Below are 24,824 nucleotides of genomic sequence, written 5' to 3'. Positions count from 1 at the left end.
GTAGCTCAAAAAGTAGAGTTTAAAATGCTGTAAAAGAAAAAGGTCTAAGGGTGCTTTCACACCTGCTTTATTTCGTTCGATTGAATCGCACTAGAGTTTGTTTTCCTTTTTGGTGCGGTTCGTTAGGGCAGGTGAGAATGCAGCAATTGTACTCGAGTGCGCAACAAATAAGCGTACCGACACCTGCTTAAAGAGGTGGTCTCCGTACGCTTTCAAACGAACCCTGGAGCAGTTCGTTTGTGGTGAGAATATGATCCGTACTAGAACAGGTCCAACCTCAAAAAGTACTGCGCCTTTTGGACTAATCCAGCTGCCATAGGCCGATGCGCCCTGCATTATTGGATATGGAGGAAAAATATTTGTTGACAGCGCTTCACCAACAGAGAGAGAGAGAGAGAGGGGAGTTTAGCTAAATTAATTCACGCCTCCTCCTGAAGTGATGTGCGATGCATTAAAACACTGTTTTTCAGCCGCGGTAGCGCTTCATTCTCGAAATGTACAGTTTGTCTAAAGCAGGCATACAATCCGTCAGCGCAGTTGTTCCTCCAGAGTAAAAACGACATTTTGTTTTGTTTACTTTCAGGAGTTCACTGGCATTTTCCTGCACGTGAATTCTAACCAATCAATAAGCAGTGTAGGAAATATGTTCAACAACATCTGGCCAATGAGAGATGTGGATTTTGTCAGATGACTGCATTTTGGTTTGTTCCAACTGGTTCGGACCAAAGGCAGCAGTGTGGTGTGAAAACGACCCAGAGACGGCAGAAAATGCAACAATGTATCATTTATTGCCCTTGGTCCGGACCAAATGAAGCGAACTACAGATGTGAAAGCACCCTAAGTGTATGACTTACTTTACACACATGTGTAACCCCGCCAGTCCTACGCCACCCAACCCGCTCCGAGCTGGTATCGAACCAGCGACCTTACGCATGGGAGTCGGTTGCTCTACCAAGGAGGCTAAAGACCAGGGCCTCTAACATGGGTCGCTAGCGCACCTTTAGAGGTCAGAGGAGTGAGTTTACCTGCACAGCACTCACTAGCTGGCCTCCGTTACACTCACCCCCCTAAACCTCACTCTCATCCGGGTAACTGCACCAATGTAACCCCGCCAGTCCTACACCTCCCAACCGGCTCTGAGCTGGGATCGAGCCGGCAACCTTCCGCATGGGAGTCGGGTGCTCTACCAAGGAGGCTAAAGACCATAGCCTCTAGTGTCTGTCGCTAGAGCACCTTTAGAGGTCAGAGGAGGGAGGTTTACCTGCACAACACACACTAGCTGGCCTCCGTTACACTCACCCCCCTAAACCTCGCTACCATCCGGGTCACGGCACCAATGTAACCCCGCCAGTCCTATGCCACCCAACCCGCTCTGAGCTGGTATCGAACCGGCGATTTTCTGCATGGGAGTCTGTTGCTCTAACATGAGGCTACAGACCATGGCCTCTAGCATCGGTCGCTAGAGCACCTTTAGAGGTCAGAGGAATGAGATTTACCTGCACAGCACTCACTAGCTGGCCTCCGTTACACATGCTGGATCACAGAGAGTTGGAACAGGTCTTTTAATCTGAGTTTCTCTGCAAATCCTGTCTTGTGGACATGATTATATGCATTAATACGGAGCATGTTAATACGCACCTGTCAAAAAATATAGGTGCCCAGGGAAAACAGCATGTCATGTTGGGCCTCAAAATTGCTGGGATTCGGATCCTATTTTAACATTACACATTTTTAAAAAGAGATGTGCTGTGTTTATATCTCTCCAATATGACTGTGGACACATTTCCTTCTAAACAGCTTGCAAAAGTTGATTCTGCATGATAAAGATATATTTGGATGGATGGATGGATGGATCTTAAAGCATGTTGTGCTGTTATAAACACCACTGCAAATACATTGAATCTACACTGAATCTACAGTGTTTGTGTGTGTGTGTGTTTCAGGTGTGATCGCACTATTCTGCCGTCAGTATGACATCATTAAAGACAACGAACCAAACAATAACAAGGATAAAGCCAAGAACTCGTCTGAATGCAGCACTCCAGAGCACACGTCAGGTGGCCTGCTGCGCAGTAAGGTATAACCAGCAGTCCAGACCACACTATACACAGGTGAATCGACTCCACCACACTTTACTGACATCACACTTCATTTCACATCACTATATACACATCCTCATTTATTCAGACAATGATCCTTATTAATAATATGTGAAGTGGCTTCCGGGTCCAAGTGCTCTATCAAACTGTATGAGGAGACTCAAAAATGGTAATAATAAACATTTACAATACATTTGAAAAGTCATGATTACAATATATATATATATATATATATATATATATATATATATATATATATATATATATATATATATATATATATATATATGTAAATAAAGGGCTGCGTCCAAAATTGCCTATTACTCACTAGGTACTCCTATTTGTATTTAAACGTACTACTAGACCGTACGACCTACACAATATGAATGAAAATCGGATGTTCAACGTCCACCATTTTGTCATCATCACGTGACCCACCCGCGTCAGTTGAGCCGCTTCATTCCTATCAAAGAGCTTAGAATGACCAAGAGGCTACACTCAATAGAACGTTCCATTGCAACAGCAGCGCCCAGCAGCAGCCCTGGATTCCGCCATTTTGGAGTGAAAGTGATCGGCTGTCCATTGGATCTCATTACTGTCGCGATGGCAAGCAGCTGCTTTGTTTTTTGTTTATTTATTTAAAAAGCCCATTTAAGCTGAGATACTACCTGAAAGACGACAATACAACACTTACTATCACAATCATCAGCACTTTTAATAGTTTATTTTACAGACTTATAATATGCTGTTGTTCTATTGGAGTTTTCATTCCAAAATGACCGCCGCACCCTCTAGTGTAATTTGGGAAAAAGCCACTAGAGTGTCACCTCTTGCTCATTCTAAGCTCTTTTAAAGCTCTTTCTAAGCTCTCTTCTAAGCTCCCATTCATGAATTATCTCGCGGTGCATCATGGGATAGTGTAGCGTGCATTAGATGCACACTTCAGAATCTTGCCGGAAGTAGTAGGTCATCCAAGTACTTCTGGCTCACTGATTTTCGAATTCTATGAATTCAGTCAAACTTCTTGACTCGCAAACTGTATTTAGCGCATTATATAGTATGGAAGTAAGCCATTTCGGACGCAGCCTTGGTGTCTGTGATGCAGCAAGTCCAGAGACTGTTCTGTACACCATGATGTTATGATGTTAAAATTCACTTTAATGTGTGACATGACTAAAAAAAGGTCATAAACAAATATTTTCTCAATTCAAATGAGTAGCGGCTTGTGCCTGAAAAATAGATTTTATACATCACAACATCCCAACCCCTTTGAGGGTCTCTGCACTGGCTTGGTCAGAATTATAAGCCCTCCTAAATTATTAGCCGACCTGTATATTTAGACTTTTTCAACACATTTTTAAACATAATAGTATTAATAACTCATTCCTTATAAGTGATTTATTTTATCTTTGCCATGATGATAGTAAATATTATTTGATTAATTATTTTTTAAGAAACTAGTATTCAGCTGAACCCTTTCACTGCCTGTTCCACCAAATGGTTGACCATGTTTTGACTGTTTTGAATAATGGTTTACACAAACAGCAAACTTCAAAAAAATAAATATGATTTATATTCAAAACTGTTTTATTTTGAATACGTTTTAAAATAAATTGGTCTTAACCTTCTTTTTTTTTTCATAGTATATGCATTAATTCCGGCACTTTTACCATAAACTGACATATCTACCATTTGGCAGAGGTTGATATTTTAGAAATTATGGGATGATAACCCCCAAATAATCCACTGAGTGTGTTAACTAGTGACATTAGGAATTAATCCAATCCATTTTTTCCCCCTTGTAGAACAGTTAAAGGGTTATAGTGACATTAAAAGGGTTAAATACGTTAATTAGGCAAATTATGGTAATTGGGCAAGTTTGTAATTTTCTTATTTGTTTTATTTCGGCTAGAACAAAAGCAGTTTTAATAAAAAAAAATAAAAAAAAAACATTTTAGGGTCAAAATTATTAGCCCCTTTGAGCTATATATTTTTTCTCGATAATCTACAGAACAAACCATCATTATACAATAACTTGCCTAATTACCCTAACCTGCCTAGTTACCCTAATTAATCTAGTTAAGCCTTTAAAATGTCACTTTAAGCTGTATAGAAGTGTCTAGAAAAATATCTAGTAAAATGTTATGTGCTGTCATCATGGCAAAGATAAAATAAAGCAGTTATTAGAGATGATTTATTAAAACAATAAGGTTTAGAAAATGTGTTGGAAAAATCTCCTCTCTGTTAAACAGAAATTAGGGAAAAAACAGGGGGGCGGATAATTCTGACTTCAACTATATATTGCATAAGTGGGCTAATAATATTGAAAAAATAATTAAAATTGCTCTTATTGTAGCCGAAATAAAACAAATAAGACTTTCTCCAGAAGAAGAAATATTATAGGAAAAACTGTGAAAAATCCCTTGCTCTATTAAACATCATTTGGGAAATATTTGAAAGAGAAAATTCACAGGGGGACTAATAATGTTGACTTCAACTGTACACATCTTTCATTTCTTCATTCCTCAGCCCTTCACAGCTCATTAAGTCGCCCTCAAGCCTTTGGCTAACATTATATACATCTGCTTTCACTCTCCACAGACCTCCAACATCAACAACAACAACAACCGAACGCCATCTGTCAACATTATCAAAGTGTGAATCTGCATTTACCACACCGGCCGAATGTGCAAAAACAAGCAGAAAGCAGGAATTCTGGACATTTCCTGAAGAAAGCTGGAATAATCCTGCGAGAGTCTGAAACCGGCTCTGGGGGTCTGAAGATAAGAGGAAATCTGTGAAGAAATGCACGGAGTGTGGGGAAAAAAAGGACCCTTTTTATGGCTTTACAAAGAAGTGGTGTCGGCAAGAAGATCCGCATTTAAAAGCCTGTCTTTTACACTTGAAAACTCTTGAGCTTTGCTCCTTTATCTGGTTTAATCTTTTACGCTGTTTGCAATGGCATGATGCACATTCTCAATGACGGTTTTTATAGTCGAGTAAATCTGCAGCGATTTACTGAAGGATTAACCTATTAGTTTTTATAAATGTAAGTAGATTGAACTTAAAACAATTAAGTTGTTCCAACAAAACCATCAAGAATTGTGTTGTTTCAGCTTCATTTAAATAATTAGTTTGAACAAGCAGCAAACATCATTTTTTACAGTGCAGTGTATATTTAAAACAAGCAAATAAATAATAATGAGAAAGAACTATTAGATGTGTTGACAGATTTTCCAAACCCAACGGCATAATCTAGCATCCTCCAAGGCATCATCAAGAGTATCTTTTCCCAAACTTTAAAGCCGAACGTTTTTATTCAAGCTTCTTGCTCCCGCTCAGGGAAGGAAGTGTTCATCCGGAGAATAGAGGCGCTTTATTTTGGACTGTTCCACTGATTTGACTGAGAGATGAAAGAATGCTGTGGAATAATGTTAGTGACAGCTTGGGTTTCAGCACACTGGAGAAACTTTACTTCTGCTTCTCATTGTGTGGTGTTGTTGTTTTCACAGGCACAGAATCTAGCACACGAAACCAGCCGTGCTAGCAAAGATTTGCTTGGGTATATACACTCACCGGCCACTTTATTAGGTACACCTGTCCAACTGCTCGTTAATGCAAATTCCTAATCAGCCAATCACATGGCAGCAACTCAATGCATTTAGGCATGCAGGCATGGTCAAGACGAGCATCAGAATGGAGAAGAAAGGGGATTCAAGTGACTTTGAACGTGGCATGATTGTTGGTGTCAAACAGGCTTGTCGAAGTATTTCAGAAACTGCTGATCTACTGGGATTTTCACACACAACCATCTATTAGGTTTACAAAGAATGGTCTGAGAAAAAGAAAACATCAAGTGAAAGGCAGCTCTGTGGGCGCAAATGCTGAATGCCAGAGGTCAGAGGAGAATGGCCAGACTGGTTTTAGCTGATAGAAAGCAGCAGAAAACCACACCGGGTGTCACTCCTGTCAGCTAAAAACAGGAAACTGAGGCTACAATTGGCACAGGCTCACCAAAATTAAACAACAGGATTGGAAAAACATTGCCTGATCTGATGAGTCTGGATTTCCACAGCGACATTCGGATGGTAGGGTCCAACCTAGTACTAGTAAGGTGTACCTAATAAAGTGTCCGGTGAGTGTAGGCTGAAACAAGAGATTTAAAACAAATGCTATGAGTTAGAGTGAATAGACATTTCTTTTACTATGTACAGCAACAAACTACAATGCACTCATTGATTTACTACCAAGCTGATCGCATGGACTAAATTAAACACAATATCGGTAATATTTCACAAGGTTGACATTAGTAAGAATCCTCAGAACTTCAACAGCATTTTTTGATTAATGATAATCTCTATTTGTTATTTTAATAATAAAAAGTGGTATATCTCAAATTTAGCTAATGCACTGTGAACTAACATTAATGTGAAATTGTATTATTGTTATTATTAACTAATGCAAGGTTAATAAATGCTCAATAAATGAGGTTAACTAAACTATTTTACTATTTAAAAAGCACTTAAAAAGGTTATACAGGGACTTAAAACAAGAGAGCTGGGTGTTGAACCTGAACTAAACTATAAAAATAAATGTAAAAGAACAGTTTTCTGTAGTTTGTGATTCAAGTTTTTATTTTTCCCCCATTTATTTGTGCTTTTTAATTATAGGATCTTGATCTTTCTACCAACAACTTTTAACCATGAAAAGTAAAAAAAAAGGGACTTTTATTGACATTTTTAATAGTTTAAAGTGATATATTGTATGGAATGGTGTTATATTATGCTTTACAAACCTTGTAAAAAAAAAAAAAAACTCAGTATATTTTCTGGCATTTTACAGGCTTATTTCTCTATTTATTATTTATTATACATTATTTAAAATGACCAAAATGTCTATAAAAGTTAGCAGAGCAGAGATCAAGGTCCCATAATGCAATTCACAACCGTAAATAAATGGGAAACCCTTGTGAATCACAATATTCAGACACTGTTAGTTAACAGATTTTGTTTACAGTGCGATTCAATCCCCTAAAACAAACCAGACACTCTAATGTTAGGAAAATGTGTTTGATTATGATATAATCCGACATAAAAATCAACGATGCAGTTTCCTTAAACTCCCATTTGAAAAAAAAAAACAGTAGCTTGCTTTTGGATATAAAACTGCATTGAAACCAGCTCAAACACCTTCATTACTAAAAATGCCTGACGCATTTATTACTTCAAGATGTTTTAATGCTACGATCATATTCCAGTTGCATTGTAAATATTTCCTTATATATAAAGTGTTTTCTTTAATAAAGGGACTATAGTAGGGCTGAGTTTGTTAAATGTTCTGAAGGGCTTTTCACATCCTGGTTTATTGGTAACTTTTACAGTTACACAGTTTAACGTTTCACAGTTGACCAATCTGAAACGGTGTTGTTAAACCTGCATCTAAGAGTTTAAAGTCTGTGTGAACAAGGGGTGGATGAATCAATCCTAATACTGATAGTATCAATATCAAAGTACACAGTGCATTCAGTGCATCTGGAAAGTATTCATAGTGCTTCACTTTTTCCACATTTTTAATGTTAAAGCCTTATTCCAAAATTGATTCAGTTCATTTATATCCTCAAAATTCTACACACAAAACCCCATAATGACAATGTGAAAAAATAGTTTTTGAAATTTTTGCAAATTTATTAAACATAAAAAAGCAGAAAAATCACATGTACATCAGTATTCACAGGCTTTGCCGTGAAGCTCTAAATTGAGCTCAGGTACATTCTGTTTCCACTGATCATTCTTGAGATGTTTCAGCAGCTTAATTAGAGTTCAGCTGTGGTCAATTTAGTTGATTGGACATGATTTGAAAAGGCATACACCTGTCTATATAAGGTCCCAGGGTTGACAGTGCATGTCAAAGCACAAACCAAGCATGAAGACAAAGGAATTGTCTGTAGACCTCCGAGACAGGATTGTCTCAAGGCACAAAGCTGGGGAGGGTTACAGAAAAATTCCTGCTGCTCTGAAAGTTCCATTGAGCACAGTGGCCTCCATCATCCGTAAGTGAAGATGTTTGGAACCACCAGGACTCTTGGTCAGGTCACTCTGTCTGAGCTCCAGCATATTTCTGTGGAGAGAGGAGAACCTAGAAGGACAACCATCTGTGCTGTATGGTAAAGTGGCCAGACTGAAGCCACTCCCCACCTGGAGTTTGCCAAAAGGCATTTGAAGGACTCTCAGACCATAAGAAACTAAATTCTCTGGTTTGATGAGGCTAAAATTGAACTCTTTGGAGGGAATGCCAGACGTTACCTTTGGAGAACCAGGCACCACTCATCACCAGGCTAATATCATCTCTACAGTGAAGCATGGTGGTGGCAGCATCATGCTGTGGGGATGTTTTTCAGCAGCAGGATCTGGAAGATTAGTCAGGATAGAGGGAAAGATGAATGCAGCAATGTACAGAGACATCCTGAATGAAAACCTGCTGCAGAGTGCTCTTGACCTCTTTTTCACATTGTCATTATGGGGTTTGTGTGTAGAATTGTGAAGAATACATGAATTGAATCAATTTTAGAATAAGGCTGTAAAATAAAAAATGTGGAAAAAGTGAAGCGCTATGAATACTTTCCAGATGCACTGTAAAACAATTAAGTTAACCCTCAAGAATTGTGTTGATTCAGCTCGTTATAAATAAGTAGTTTGAACAAGCAGCAAAAATATTTTTTGATTGTAGATATTAGTATTGAATTGATACAAGCCTAATAGGATGATCGGTGTTTTAGTGCATGTTATAATCAACGCTAATGTACAATACATCTCTTCTCTTTAATCCCAGTATGTGTGTCTGCAAATGCTTCTTTCAGATCTTATTCGCTGCTTCATTGCGAGACTAATGAAAGAGAAATAGAAGTAAGAGATTTTTTTTTTTTTTTTACATTTGTATATTTTAAAACATTTGTTCTCCGGTGCAAGTTTTGTGATTTTATTGCTTTAAAAACTCATTTAAACAGAGAGAAGTGTTAAACTACATTTTTTAAATTACATTTAAAAAAAAAAAGTATTGTCATTAGTATCAGCAATACCGGCCCTGTATTTACTTGGTATCGGATCGATACTTTTTTGCAGTATCATCCATAAACTATGAACTAATGTTAACTAAACTATTTCAATATTTGTAAAGCGCTTAAAAGGTTATACAGGGACTTAAAATAAGCGAGCTGGATATTAAACCTGAACTACACTATAAAAATAAATGTAAATGAGCAGTTTTCTGTATTTGGTGATTCAAGTTTTTATTTTCCCCCCATTTATTTGTGCTTTTCAAATGCATTGTGGGACCTTAAGCATTCTACCAACAACTTTTACCCATGACAAGTTGGAAAAAGGGACTTTTATTGACATTTTAAATAGTTTAAAGTGATATATTGTCTGAGTTTAAAGTGATATATTGTCTGGGATGGTGTATTATCATGATACAAAGGCATGAACGTTGAAAGTGAAACCAAAAGTTGCTGAGACTTTTATTTCAGTATGTTGACGTACATACAACCTAAACTGAAAATTAAGTAGGGGGCGGGGCTTTCATTTTGCACATCATTCCCTTATAGCAGACTAATGGTATGAGAGGCTTGGTTAAGAATATTTTGGTTGAAACCGTCAAACTGACATCAACAGAAGGACCCCCTCTAAACGCAGAAGCAAATGTGGAGTGTACTTATATGACCATCCACCCAAATCGCTTCACAATCCACTTGGATGATGCAATGACATCCACAGTGGAGAGACTGTGATAGAGCAAATTCGGTGGATGGGGATGATTGGGAGGCCATGGTGTAAGGGCCGATGAAGGGAATTTGGTCAGGACACTGGGGTTACACCCCTACACTTTACAAAATAGGATTTTTAATGAACACAGAGAATCAGGATTTCAGTTTAACATCTCATCTGAAAGACGGTACTCACTGACAGGTGTCCCCTTGACTATACTGGGGCATTAGGACTCATGCAGACCACAGGTTGAGCGCCCCCTGCTGGCCTTATTAACACCAACAGCAGCCTAGTTTTCACATGTGGTCTCCCATCCAGGTACTGACCAGGCTCAGCCCTGCTTAGCTTCAATGAGTAACCGTCTTGACTACAGGGTGACAAATACCCATATTTGATTGAATATTACCAAAGCAAACTTTTTTCAATGAATTAATCCCACAGATTAATTGTTCACCTAAAGAATAACGAATGACGTGTGCTAGCCAGCATTGTAAATTCACACAGACTTTAAACATGATGACCGTTTATTATTATTATGACTGCAAGTTTTGTACAGTACTAGACTTTTTTGACCATATTTAAAGTCTGTCCAGTGTTTTGGAGGGAAAATGTGCATTTTATTCTTACCGTTGTTATCCGAAAAAGTCTGTTCAGGGGGAAAATGAAAGCAGATGTTACGGTTAGTTGAGTTAACCCAACGTTATGTAAATGATCATGTGCTGCTGCGTTCCTCCATTCAACGACTTTAACCACACACATATGCAAATTAGGCCGTTATAACATTTGAGAAGTGTGAAAAGCCCTTATAGCAGTTTCCTGTTAGCTCTGTTTTCTTATTATAATGCTAATCCTGCTTTAAATCCTTTAAAATGTTGTGAGAAAGAATTGTATGGTTGTCTAAAACAGATTAACGACATTGTCAGCATTCTCTGCACTGCCAAATTTCTGTTTAGTGCTAATATGATGTTCTCTGAGGACATTTCCCATGCTTACCCAAAGTCGTCTCCTCGTCTCTAAACAAGGGCTGAACATGCTTCACATCAGCAATAAAACCACGGAGGATTCGGACCGGCCTCCAGGATTGCACTTAAACTGACTGTCATGGCGGTCGAGAACAATATGGGAATTTGGGAACTGAAATCACTGGACTACAGTATGTTCTTAATTGAACGATGTGCTTGTACCACACTTTCCTGAACCTGTCATTAAATCTGCTGAATGGAACTGAGACAGTCGCTTGTGCTGTAACTGCAACAAACTTATAAAGGTGAATAAACATGTACTATTCATTCATTTTCCTTTGGCTTAGTCTCCATTCCAGAGGTCGCCACAGCAGAGTACACCGCAAACCATTCCAGCATATGTTTTACGCAGCAGATGCCCTTCCAGCTGCGAACCCAATACTGGGAAACACCCATACAGACTCATTCACACACTACTGGCAATTTAGTTTATTAAATTCACCAATAGCACATGCATTTGGACTGTGAGGGAAATCGGGGGACCTGGAGGAAACCCACGCCAACATGGGGAGAACATGCAAACTCCACACAGAAATGCCAACTGGCTCAGCCGGAACTCAATGCAGTGAGCCACAGTGCCGCAAATATTTACTATGATAAAGCTATTTAAAGTGATGTCCCGTTGAACACAAAATAAGATACTTTGAAGAATGTTACAACCTGTAACCTGTCTTCTATACTATTTTGTTTCCAACGTTTTATGGATGTCAGATGGCTGCCAATTTATACAGTTTTTACATTTCTACTGTTTAACATATGAAAGAAACTCAAAGGAGTTTGGAGCCACTTGCAGCAACCAAATCTTCCGTTTTCGATGAACTAGCACTTTAAAATCAGCCCTTTACATTCCCACTCTCTGCTATTGGTAGAACAAAACATTCCCACATTCCCACACTTTTGACCAAATGCTTGGTAACACTTCTCTGAAGGGGCGTTCATAAGACATGACACATGTCGCAATGAGATTTTATGCATGCTTCTAGCAACTTTCATTAAGGCTCAATCCCAATTAAATTTTTGTACCCCTACCCCATGGTCCTTCAAACAGAGTGTGAACATTTAAGCTTAGTTGAGCACGTTCTTAGACAAGCTGATTTGCCATCGTGTTCACCAGTGCTCAACAGAAATGACTGTGATTGGCCGTGAAGATCATCAGTTTATGATGTTTACCAAGTGCAAACACAGATGAGTGATCCCCTGATGAATTAACTGATCTTCAAAGCTTTTAAAGGCTCCGGTGTTCATGTATTTGTGTTTGCACTTGGTAAGGAGCGGTGACCTTCAAGGCCAATCACAGTCATTTCTGTTGAGTACTGGTGAATACAAGGGAAATCAGCAGTGTTTAAGAAAGCACTCAATGGTAAGGGGAACGAACGTTTTGAAATTTCAGCATCAGGACAACACTTTTACAGACAACACAAGGCTGTGCTACAGAGGACTGCATTGTTTTGGCGCTCACCAGATTACATAGGCTGAGGCAGGGAAGCACCTACTGTGTTTACCTGATGCCATGAACTGAAGCCTAGGAGGACACTCTTCAAGAGATTGTGATTTTGTTTGATGCCTAATATGCTTTTAACTGTTTAAATTACACTTACTAAATGATATTAAAGTGATGTTTACACCAAATCTACATTTTAAAATCACGACAACAGGAGAAGGTTTGTAGTCCACAGCATGTTGATGCAATGTTTACAGTGCTGATCCTAAACTTAAGGGTTTCTTCCACCACAGCCTTGCTTTTGTTTTTTTAAAATGGCGGCCGCGTGAAACAAGCAAATTGGGTCTCTACAGGTAAACAATCTAAAATTATTGTTCTTTAGTTTAAGCTTCAAATAACATTGAGTGTGCATTGAAATACTTTGAAAATAAAAAACAAAACCTCCTAAAACTGAAACCGTGTACAACATTTTCTTTTATTGGGGTTTTATTTGTCTTAACAGTTATGTTGATGGCGATGTGTAAAAACATGACCAATTCAACTGTGAAAATGCAGAAAACTGATTAAAACACAAGTCTAAAATAATATTTTAAGATGAATGTGAGGTTTCTGCACCACTAGTTCCTGTTTTTGGAACTGGTCTGTGTGTTTAACTGAGCAATGACAGCGATGGATATTTTTGCATGTCTTTCTGGTGCTGCTAATGACGCATCATTTACATTTCACCTTAAAACAAAAACGGCTTTTTTATTTAAAATGTTGACATGTCACAATTTAAAATAAAAGTTCATTAGTTCCTGTATTACTAACATGAACTAAGGATGAACAACAGTATTTATTAATTATAGCTCCACATTTATTAATGTATTGTTCATTGTTTGTTCATGTCAGCAAATACATTTATAACTTAACGGACCCTTATTATAAAGTGTTGCCAGTTCATGTTATGTTTTTACATCAACTGCTGTATCTTTAGTCCTGTTACATGAATAAAACAATTAGTTGGTAAAACTTCAAGCGCTGTCATTTGCAGAATCCAGAAGCTGCCAAGAGTAAACAAATGGACTCTGAATTCCTCAAAAATTAATATCAAGGCTTAGCTTTGTTAGCAGGTGCTTTCTTAGCCCTGAGACAGCGAATCTCACAGTCCTCCTGAGTGTTGAATCGGTTGTCGTTCCCTTCACAGCCTCCATACCAGAACTGGACACATTGACCATTGCGGCTGTTGAAGGCCCATTTCAGTGTAAAGTTGCTGCAACTTCCTGCATTAGACTCAAGCTGGCAAATGTCTGAGCAAAAGGAAAAGAAAAATAAAGCTTGATTAAATTTGCTTGACATTTTTGATCAAAGAATAGAACAAAATATATATATATATATATATATATATATATATATATTTATATATATATATATTTATATATATGGGGTGGGCCATTTATATGGATACACCTTTATAAAATAGGAATGGTTGGTGATCTCAACATCCTGTTTGTGGCACATTAGTATATGTGAGGGGCAAACTTTTCAAGATGACTGGTGACCATGGTGGCCATTTTGAAGTCGGCCATCTTGGATCCAACTTTTGTTTTTTCAATAGAAAGAGGGTCATTTGACACATCAAACTTATTGGGAATTTCACATGAAAAACAATGTTGTGCTTGCTTTTAACATAACTTCTTTCTGAAGTTACTTTCTGACCACTTATACAATGTGTTCAATGTGTTGCCCATTGTGTTGGATTTTCAATGCAACCCTCTTCTCCCACTCTAAACACACTGATAGCAACACGGCAGGAGAAATGCCAGCACAGGCTTCAAGTATCCATAGTTTCAGGTGTTGCATATTTTGTATCTTCACACCATAGACAACAGCTTTCAGATGACCCCAAAAATAAAAGTCTACGGGGTTCAGATCGGGAAACCTTTGGGGTCATTCAATTGGCCCACGACGACCAATCCACTTTCCAGGAAACTGTTCATCTAGAAATGCTCGGACCTGACACCCATAATGTGGTGTTGCACCATCTTGCTGGAAAAACTCAGGGAACGTGCCAGCTTCAGTGCATAAAGAGGGAAACACATCATCATGGAGCAATTTCAAATATCCAGTGGCCTTGAGGTTTCTATTAATGAAGAATCACCTCACTGTCTTTGTTGTCTATGGTGTGAAGATACAAGATGAGCAGCACGTGAAACTACGAATACTGGAGGCCTGTGCTGGCATTTCTCCAGCGGTGTTGCTATCGGTGTGTGTAGAGTGGAAGAAGAGGGTTGCATTGACAATCCAGCACAATGGGCAACACATTGAACACATTTTATAAGTGGTCAGAAACTTGTAAATAACTCATGAAAAAATAAAGTTATGTTAAAACCAAGCACACCATTGTTTTTCTTGTGAAATTCCCAATAAGTTTGATGTGTCAAATGACCCTCTTCCTATTGAAGAAACAAAAGTTTGATCCAAGATGGCCGACTTCAAAATGGCCACCATGGTCAACACCCACCTATCACGTATACTAATGTGTCACAAACAGGACGTTAATATCACCAACCATTCCTATTTTATTAAGGTGTACCCATATAAATGGCCCACCCTGTATATGTATATATACACACACACACATACAGACACAATTTTATAAAAGTCTGATTTTATTTACTTATCAAACTCATATAATTCTGTTTTTATATATATATATATATATATATATATATATATATATATATATATATATATATATATATATATATATATATATATATATATATATATATATATATATATAATGAGTCTTTTAGTTGGATGAACAATAACCTACAACTGGTTGTAATAAAAACAACAGTAGTTTACTCACTGGGATCCTGAGGAAGATTTTTGGATTCTGTGGAAGAAATTTCATCTAATGGAAAAAAAGAAGAGATTTATTAATTTAAAAAGTTTGTGATTTAGGCATTGAAGTATAAAGCTTTATTTTTTTATTTTTATAGTCTCATAAATAAGATTATTAGTGAACATTTAAGACAGAAATAAGAATTCAGAGTTTCTCTGGATTTACTGAACTGGTTTTATGAAAATTTTTATTTTTCATTGCGACATAATATGACATTTTCATTTAAAATTGAAAGGAAAAGAAAGAGAGATTGAGAGAATTCCACATTTTTATAAAGGAATTATAAAACGTTGATTATTAAATATGCTGTAAATTATTATTATTGTTTCATCCAAAAATGCTGATTTTTAATAATAAAAAACAGTATTTTAATCAATAGTTTATTCTAAATTGTTGATTATTAAATATACAGTTAATTATTGTGTTTTTTTTCTTCACTACTACTGTCATAATTTCACAAGTTTTGCTTAATATAAAAATCCGATACTATAAGCTTTGACAATATGTAACATTTGTCATGGAAATAAGGCAAGTTTAAATTAGAATTTGAGAGAGAGAGAGAGCGAGAGAGAGAGAGAACAAACCAATTTGAATACATTTAGAAAGATATACAAAAATACAAAAAAAAATCAAGTAGTATGGGCCCTTTTCACAAGACGTGTTATGACGTGCTTAACAATCATCAGCATCTTAAATACTTAAAAGTTTTTAATATTTACATAAAAAAAAACTTATGTATATTTTTAGTATGGTTTTCCTGTTGAAAAACCCGGAAATGTGAAAAGGATCCAATAAGCTTAAAAAAATGACATCAAACAGACTTAAAACATCAAACTAAACATGGCAAACCTTGACAACGTTTTAAAATGATAAAATTGTTACTATTTTCAGCTAAACAAGATTTAAATGGATAGTTCTCTTTCTCCGTCTCTGATACATTCAAAGAGAGAGAGATAGATAGCAATAAACAATCCATAAAAACAGAAGAAAATCTAAATATACCTGTGGAGCCGCACTCCCTAAGGCACTCGTCCTCCGTCAAGAATCGGTTTTCATTCCCATCACAGCCGCCATACCAGAAATGTATGCATTTGTTGGTCTGTTTTCTATAGTACCACCTGGACACGTACGTTCCACACAAACGGCCAGGATCTCTCGCAAGGAAACATCGTGCTGTTGGAAACAAACAGTACACTCCACTAATTCCCCATGGCACTGAATACTGAACTATATCAAAGAAACAGCACAAAAACAGTGTGTGCATTTTTAATGAGAGTGAGGAAACATGCGACTTTAGAAAAGGTAGAGCAGGTACACCAGGGAGTTGAAGTGCTCTTATTACGCTTTTTCAGTATTACCTTCCATGCAGTGTGGACTGTAAAAAACAAAAGCGTCTGCCTTTTATTTTTTTTAGATAAATCTGCTAATCAAAATCAGCTAATTATAGTTAAAACTTACACTGGAATAAACTGATTTAAAACATCAAGTTAAATCTTGCATGACCGAATCATAAAAAATAAGTTTTAATAATAAGTAAAGAAAACATTAGTTGTCAAGATTGATACAAGATGTTTTAAGGCAGCTTCTTAAGGCAATACTTTTTAACAGATGTTTGTGACTAAAAGGTCTGCATGATAAAATCCCTTGGTAACTGCTCTACCTTGTTTGAAGCTCCCTTATTGTGCTTTTTCTGATATTACCTTCCGAATCTGACTTTAAACAAGTTAAATCTTGTGTAATAGAATTGTAAAAATAAAATACTTTTAATAATACTGTAAGTAACAAAAACATACGTCAAGATTTATGCTAAGATTTAACAATTTAAGCTGAATTAACTCAATTTAAGGTAGTGACATTTTTCTACAGAGATGTTTGTGACTGTGAAAGGTCTATAAATTAGTCTGCAAGAAAAAAATCTTTAATCATTTTAAGCTACTGTTTACCAAAAGTGAAAACTGATTTTGACAGCTTGACATTATTGTTAGTAATTCCAGTTTAACACCTGTACAAATCTATTTAGGTTTATGCTTTATAAAAGTGGCTGCCTTTCATTGTTTTTTATTTTTAGCTCAATCAGCTGATCAAAATAGGCTAATCATAGCTAAATTTGGCATTGCAATTAACTGATCTAAAACGGCAAGTTATATCTTGCGTAACAGAATTGTAACAATTAAGTTGTAATAATGAGTAACATACTGTACGTTGTCAAGAAGGATACAAGATGTTTTAAGGCAGCTTAACAATTTAAGTTGAAATAACTACATTTTAAGGAAATACTTTTTTATAGAGGTGTTTGTGACTGTGAACGTTCAACAAATATATAACATTCATCGATAAAATCTGCATGATAAAATTTGAATTTATAAGTTACTGTTTACCAAAAGTGAGAACTAATTTTCAGAGCTAGAAACTGTCATCAGTAATTCCAGTATAATGACCTGCACAAATCTATGTAGATTTGTAACTGATATTCAATTCAATTTAGATATGCTTAATACTATGGTTTTAATGGCTTTTTGGAAAGTCTCATTTGACCCTGAATCAATGTAGTTGTAGTTAAGAATGTAAAAGTATGGTTTGTGCCAAACAGCATAAAAAAACAATAAGGTTTAGAAAATATCTTTCAAAAACTATCTTTTCAAAACTTTAAAACAGCATGTGGCACATCATTTAGACAGGATGATCTGGATTCAATACCTTTAGTCTTTGGAGGTTCAGTCTGGTTCTCTATGAGCTCCTCTGTAAGACGTTCATCAGTGGATTCTGGTTTTTCTGGTTCTGTATTTTGCTCTTCATAATATTCATATTCAACCTGAGGAAAATCAGTTGTGATGACGCCTTCGGTAGGTGCCTCTGTGGGCAGAATGGGTGGGGGCCTCGGTGGGCTGAAACAAAACCAGAAGGGTTTGTGTCTTGTTTGGACCGTTAGTGTCCAATATTTCATTGTATTTTTATAGTTAATTTATTTATGGCCACATCAGCAACTTATGGCTATTTCATAATAAGAATAAAAATGAAATATATATCTGTATAAAGCTGTTATAATAATAGTAATAATAATAGTAATAATAATAATAATAATAATAGTAAAAATAATAGTAGTAGTAATAATAATAATAATAATATTATTAATAATAATAATAATATTAATAATAATAATAATAATAACCGCTTTATACGCCAATAAGAGATAATAGAAAAAACTCAAAATTTCACATTAAAAACTAAATAAAACAATTAAATATGATTTACACTTCGATGTATGATAAATAACATTTTAAAATGCCCAATAAAGTGATTGTTTGTATTTAAACACTAAAAAAAATATGACAACAAATGCTTTTTTGTTACTTTTACTTATTTCAATAAGTTAATCAGGTTTCAACTAAATTGTTTTTGTTACAGTGCATCTGGAAAGTATTCAGCGCTTAATTTTTCTGCATTTTTTTTTAAATCTCTGCCTTATTCCAAAATGGATTAAATACATTTATTTCCTTAACATTCTACACACAATATCCCATAATGACAATGTGAAAAAAAGAGTTTTAGAAATTTTTGCTAATTAATTAAAGATAAAAAACCTGAAAAATCTCATGTACATCAGTATTCACAGCCTTTGCTCAATACTTTGTTGATGCACCTTTGGCAGCAATTACAGCCTTTTTGAATATGACGCCACAAGCTTGGCACACCTGTCCTTGGGAATTTTTGCCCATTCCTCTTTGCAGTACCTCTCAAGCTCTATCAGGTTGGATGGGAAGCGATGGTGTACAGGCATTTTCAGATCTCTCCAGAGATGTTTAATAGGATTTAGGTATGGGCTCTGGCTGGGCCACTCAAAGACATTCACTGAGTTGTTGTGAAGCCACTCCAATGATATTTTGGCGGTGTGCTTTGGGTCATTGTCCTGCTGGAAGATGAACCGTCGCCCCAGTTTGAGGTCAAGAGCACTCTGAAGCAGGTTTTCATTCAGGATGTCTCTGTACAATGCTGCATTCATCTTTCCCTCTATCCTAACTAGTCTTCCACTTCCTGCTGCTGAAAAACATCCCCACAGCATGATGCTGCAACCACCATGTTTCACTGTAGAGATGATATTAGCCTGGTGATGAGTGGTGCCTGATTTTCTCCAAATTTAACGTCTGGCATTCCATCCAAAGAGTTAAATTTTAGTCTCATCAGACCAGAGAATTTTGTTTCATATGGTCTGAGAGTCCTTCAGATGACTTTCAGCTAATTCCAGGCGGGGAGTGTCTACTGTCTGGCCACTCTACCATACAGGCCTGATTGGTGGATTGCTGCACATATGGTTGTCCTTCTGTAAGGTTCTCCTCTCTTCACAGAAGAATGCTGGAGCTCAGACAGAGTGACCATCGGGTTATTGATCACCTCCCTCACTAAGGCCCTTCTCTTGTGATCACTCAGCTTAGATTGCCGGCCAGCTCAGTCCTGGTGGTTTCGAACATCTTCCACTAACGAGTCATGGAGGCCACTGTGCTCATTGGAACTTTCAGAGCAGCAGAAATGTTTCTGTAACCTTCCCCAGCCTTGTGGCTCGAGACAATCCTGTCTCGGAGGTCTACAGACAATTCCTTTGACTTCATGCTTGGTTTGTGCTTTGACATTCAAAAACTCTTTTTTTCATCTTGTCATTATGGGGTATTGTGTGTAGAATTTTGAGGAAATAAATGAATTTAATTCATTTTGGAAAAAGGCTGTAACAAAAAAATGGGAAAAAGTGAAGCGCTATGAATACTTTCCAGATGCACTGTATATAAAGTTTAACTTACTCTTTTAAGTTAGTTGATGTTGCAGTGACAAGAAAAGTTTGATTCAACTAAAAAAAATAGGCCAGCATTATATTTTTATAGTGACTCTGCAAGCAAAAACAAAATTAGCCTTAAATAAATGCATTGCATAAGGTTTGAAACAACAGATATTTCAGACCACAATCAAAGCTAAATGCAGTCTAGCCAAATGAAAGTGTGTGACTTTCGGACAGGCAATGTTGATACAATACATATGTCCAAGCACAGCCCACACTTCTGGCACAATGAAAAGACTCAAAACACAACAAAGTAAACTTTTAGACCTCCCAAAGTGGAGTTCAACCCAACAACCTTCAGATTATTGATCCTAGAGCTGAACCAGCTGTCACATCAAAACACAAACACACATTTAAGAAAACGATTCAGCTAAATGGTTTTCAAAATGAACAATTCCTGATTTTATATTCAGAGGGTGTTGTTGGCACATTACCTCTCTGTGGTTTGCTGTCCAAAGTCAACAGGCCTGACCACAAAACCACGACAGTCACGGGGCTGTGGGAGTGTGAGGGGTAGGATTCCTCCTGAAAAACAGCAAACATGCATCAGGCTTATGCCCAAAACACAAAACCACAAAACATTTACTCATTACTTTTTGAAAGAAATGTTATCAGATAGAAGTGAAACATTACACTTAATAATGTAAGGGGGGGGGGGGGGGGGGGGGGGGGGGGGGGGGAATAAGCACTGATCATGTTTTTTCCTGGCAACATTATCTCTAAAGGAGCTGTTGACATGGAATTGAACCAGATTCAAGTAAAAACCCAAACAATAGAAAAATAAAACTAAAACAAAACAAAAAAAATGAATAATGAGTTATGTATATTAACAAAGAAATGACAGAAGGAGAAAACCCTGAACTACTAAAACATATTTAATGCTTTATATAAACGTCTTTATTGGTGACGGCAGCTTAAAAACGCCTCTTATATGGGGAATAAAGTCACATGCGTTGCTCAGATGTGAGTTTTTCACAGACTACATAAGAGTGTAAAAATCTTGACAGCTTTAATTTGTATTGTCTATTGGATTCGAGTCAGGGGATTGGCTGGGCCATTCTACAGCTTGATTTTCTCTCTCTGAAAGCATTTGAGAGTCTCTTTGCCTGTGTGTTGATCATTGTCTTGCTGAAATGTCCACTCAGGTTTCATCTTCATCCTCCTGCTAATAGATGTTGGACTGAAGCAGCTGATATTCATTTACACTGATGAAGGACAGAGGGTTGCTGAAGAACTACTGAGAGGTTTCAGCTGCTGTCTGGGCTTTCACTGCCTTTCTACAACCTCCCTTTCTTCATGTGTTCAATACTTTTCCCTGCGTCAATTCATTTTATTACACATAACTTCATTTGTTTTCTTTGCGTATATGGATTTCTTTGTTACTAACATCTGTTGAAAATTTTAAGTCAACAGCAACCTTTAGAAATATGTTTTCTGAGAAAAATATATAACGAGTTCAATACTTATTTTCCCTCGCTGTACTCATTACTCCAGATGTGCTTAACAATGTATGACCATACCTAGAACTACAGCAGTAAAAAGTATTATTATTATTATTAAAGTATTATTATTTATTTACCTTCTTTATTTGTTTATTTAAAAAAATTGTTTGTTTTGCTCTACTCAGTGCACCAAGCTAGATCTCTTACCAGTTTATTATATTTTAAAATTGAAAATATTTCTAACTCTATTTGACCTTTGTTACCGAGTGTCTTAATTGTTTTGTTTTTACAATTGTATTTTGTATTTTAAAACCAATAAACAAATAATAATAATTAAAAAGATAGACTAAAAATATAACTAAAATAGTCGTCTGGCAAACTGCTTCCCCCAGGATATAGAGTACTGATGTGTAAATACTTCTTGTAAAATGTATACAAGAATTTTTTAGTATCGGAATGCATTTGGTCGCAAGTGTTTATTCTGTAGTGTTTTTAATTTTTGTTTACTCTTACTATTATGATTATTTGTTTATCATAAATCTTTGCACCAACAAATTTCCTCTTGAGGGCAATAATTCCTCTTGAGTACACCAATTTCTTACTTTGATTCAGTTAACTAAAATACTACTAATAATAATTGTGAAGTAATCAGATTTTCATTATATTTAATTAATATTAACAATGAATAATATGTATTATATATATATATATATATATATATATATATATATATATATATATATATATATATATATATATATATATATATATATATATACATATGCCTGATATTTGACTACGACTCTAGATTTCTTGTGTACATCTGTTTGCCCCAGTGTTGACCGTTGCTTGCCTGACTGTCCTGCTAATAAACCCTGCATTTGGATCCTCACTCCCTCTCTTCAGCGTCCCATTTCAAATGACTATATATATATATATATATATATATATATATATATATATATATATTTTTTTTTTTTAAATATATATATATAAAGTTTATACTGTTATACTATTTTAAAGTTTATACTATTATACAATTATTTATTTAAAATTGTGTGTATATATATTGTACAAGTTAAAGGGTAATGATGCCAACCTGATTTCAGCAAGTAGGACATGCTTCTGAATTAACATCCATGTTGATCCTGGAACAACATTAAAATCAGCCAATCCGAATTAAGGGTTACCTTTACCGTTTATGTTAAGTTTAGGCTTACGGTTAGGGTTATGCACATCAACATGATTGTTATCCAACTATTATTCCCCTCTGATTTTGGAATAATTTACAGTTATGGTTGGGATTAGGGGTGGGGAACAGGTATGAATTACATTTTCAAACAAAAATGATGTTCCAGGATAAGCACAGAAGTTAATCCAGGATCGCATAATATTTTGCAAAGTCATGACGTGCAGGGTAATAATCTGTTCATTTCCATAGAAAAAGGAAAGTGGATGATATTAAGAGTTTTTGGAATAATCTGCAAGTCATGTCAACATAGCAGAGCATGTTAGCAAGCATTACTAAAGCAGCGTTCTTTTGCTAATACATCCTTACTGTGCAACATTTGCAGGAAGGCATAAAGGAAGCGTGTGGCGTATTCCTGATCATCCAAAAACACCAGGTGCTGCTCTAGAGGAGAACTGCTGAGCTCCTGCATCTGTCTCCAGTCGAACCTCTGTCCCGCCATCAGGATAAACATAACTACATTCTGGCACTTACACAGTCGGGACAAATAATCAAACTGAGCTTTGCTGTGCTCAGACTCTGCGGAGAAAACAGCCACAACCATCCGCTTGCTTCGTGGTCTCTCCGCTTTAAGGATAATGTTAGTGATCAACCACTCCAAAGCAAACTCGGGATGGGACGTCCCACCCACTTGCTTTAAGCTACTACTAATGTGGCGCTTCATGATGTTGCGATCTTTAAATTTAGTGAAGCTGAACTCCTCGTGGAGGTAAGAGGAGCCATAAATGGAGCTCTGCTGGTAGACAGACACTCTGGTTTTCCTGTCTGCTCGACTGGGCTCGTTGCTCACACCGATTCTGTCCAACAGAGACAATAGAAGCTCTTTTGAATGTAAATATTGTTGAGTGTTAAGGTTATCAGAGCCGTCCAGCAGCAAAGACAAGTCCATATCCATCTGCAGGGGTTGCGGATTGAGAATTCTACCACAGACTGGGTCTGGATTGCAACGATCTGGAAAAAAAAAAGATAATAAACACTGTTGTAATCCATGTTCAAGGTTTCTGCAGGTTTCATCAAGCCAAATTTAAAAGTGTCCTAACAACATGTGACATGACATGATGAAAGGTATCTTTTATATGTTAAAAGGAGTTTTTATCCGAATCATCTGCCACAGTGATGCACAATTTTCTATTTCAAAAAAGATTTTTATTTCAGCTACGTCACCGCAAAACAACAGCATGAACTATTGTGACAATGATCACCTCAGGTACTGATTATGTGCTTTATTCAGTGTTAACAGCTACCAATGTAAGTTGGTACTCTTTACCATGACATTTATTGCCATACTACTGAAAGCAGCAGCAGACAGTTCACCTCAGATCTTGAAAATAACTAGCAGATGGTTTGAAAATGCCAAAACTGTGATTTAGCGCAAACCATCAACATCCGTAGGCTATTATGAATTGTAAAGCAGTTTAATGTGTATTACTTAAATTTAAAGCCTTTACCAATTTGTTGGGATTGCAGTGACTGGTTTTTAAATACTTCAGTCTTGTGACGCTGCGTTTAGTGCAGAAAGATAAATTGCTTGTCAGGTTGCATGTTGTTAGGACCCAGTGTAGGACTTCAAACAATTATGAAAGAAATTTCAGACTTGTACAGGACTAGACACAGAGTATTTTTTCTAATGGGCTGGTTGGGCCAAATGGAAAAGATTTTCAACTTGCCTCAAAAAAAAAAAAAAAAAAATTTATTTAGTTCTTTCTTAGCCTCATATTTTAAATAATGTGTCAAAATATAAGTAAAGTACAGTTGTTTGCACACCTTTTTTGCAACATAATATATTTTTAAAAATGTTAATGAAGTTTTAAAACTTATAATAAACTAATTGTATGAACAACAATCTGTCCAGGTCAGTGTTTAATCCAAAATTTATTAAATTCATTGATTTCCTCAAAATTCCCCCAGTCTGAGGTCAAGAGCACTCTGCAGCAGTTTTTCATTCAGGATGTCTCTGTACATTGCTGCATTCATCTCTCCCTCTATCCTGACTAGTCTTCCAGTTCCTGCTGCTGCCTCCACCATGCTTCACTGTAGGGATGGTATTTGCCTGGCGATGAGCAGTGCTTGGTTTTCTCCTAACGTAACGCCTGTCA

The 24,824-nt window shown here is 36.5% G+C and overlaps 2 protein-coding genes across 6 annotated transcripts in view; one reads left to right on the top strand and one right to left on the bottom strand.

Annotated features, from left to right (window-relative positions):
* fndc5a (fibronectin type III domain containing 5a) overlaps nt 1-11,157 on the top strand; it is a 33,982-nt gene extending 22,825 nt beyond the window's left edge. Inside the window, exons 5-6 of one of the 2 annotated variants that reach the window (XM_021480899.3) lie at nt 1,944-2,111; nt 4,701-11,157. In XM_021480899.3, coding sequence (XP_021336574.1) covers nt 1,944-2,083 — 140 coding nt within the window. In that variant the 3' untranslated portion in view covers nt 2,084-2,111; nt 4,701-11,157. The remainder of the gene's footprint in view (nt 1-1,943; nt 2,112-4,700) is intronic. The other variant, XM_068213112.2, reaches the window with a different exon arrangement.
* A 1,621-nt stretch (nt 11,158-12,778) lies between these two features.
* Nucleotides 12,779-24,824, bottom strand: part of LOC100535278 (collagen alpha-6(VI) chain) — an 81,164-nt gene continuing 69,118 nt past the window's right edge. For all 4 annotated transcript variants that reach the window (XM_073920297.1, XM_073920298.1, XM_073920299.1 and 1 more), the window contains 6 exons: nt 23,038-23,679; nt 20,472-20,562; nt 17,910-18,097; nt 16,215-16,385; nt 15,177-15,221; nt 12,779-13,611 (listed from right to left, as the gene is read on the bottom strand). In XM_073920297.1, the coding sequence (XP_073776398.1) occupies nt 13,412-13,611; nt 15,177-15,221; nt 16,215-16,385; nt 17,910-18,097; nt 20,472-20,562; nt 23,038-23,679 (1,337 nt within the window). In that variant the 3' untranslated portion in view covers nt 12,779-13,411. The remainder of the gene's footprint in view (nt 13,612-15,176; nt 15,222-16,214; nt 16,386-17,909; nt 18,098-20,471; nt 20,563-23,037; nt 23,680-24,824) is intronic.

This window comes from Danio rerio, chromosome 13 (genome assembly GCF_049306965.1).
Source record: "Danio rerio strain Tuebingen ecotype United States chromosome 13, GRCz12tu, whole genome shotgun sequence".
NCBI lineage: Eukaryota > Metazoa > Chordata > Actinopteri > Cypriniformes > Danionidae > Danio > Danio rerio.
Note: the sequence above shows the minus strand (reverse complement) of the source record. Positions and strands in the feature narration are given on the sequence as shown.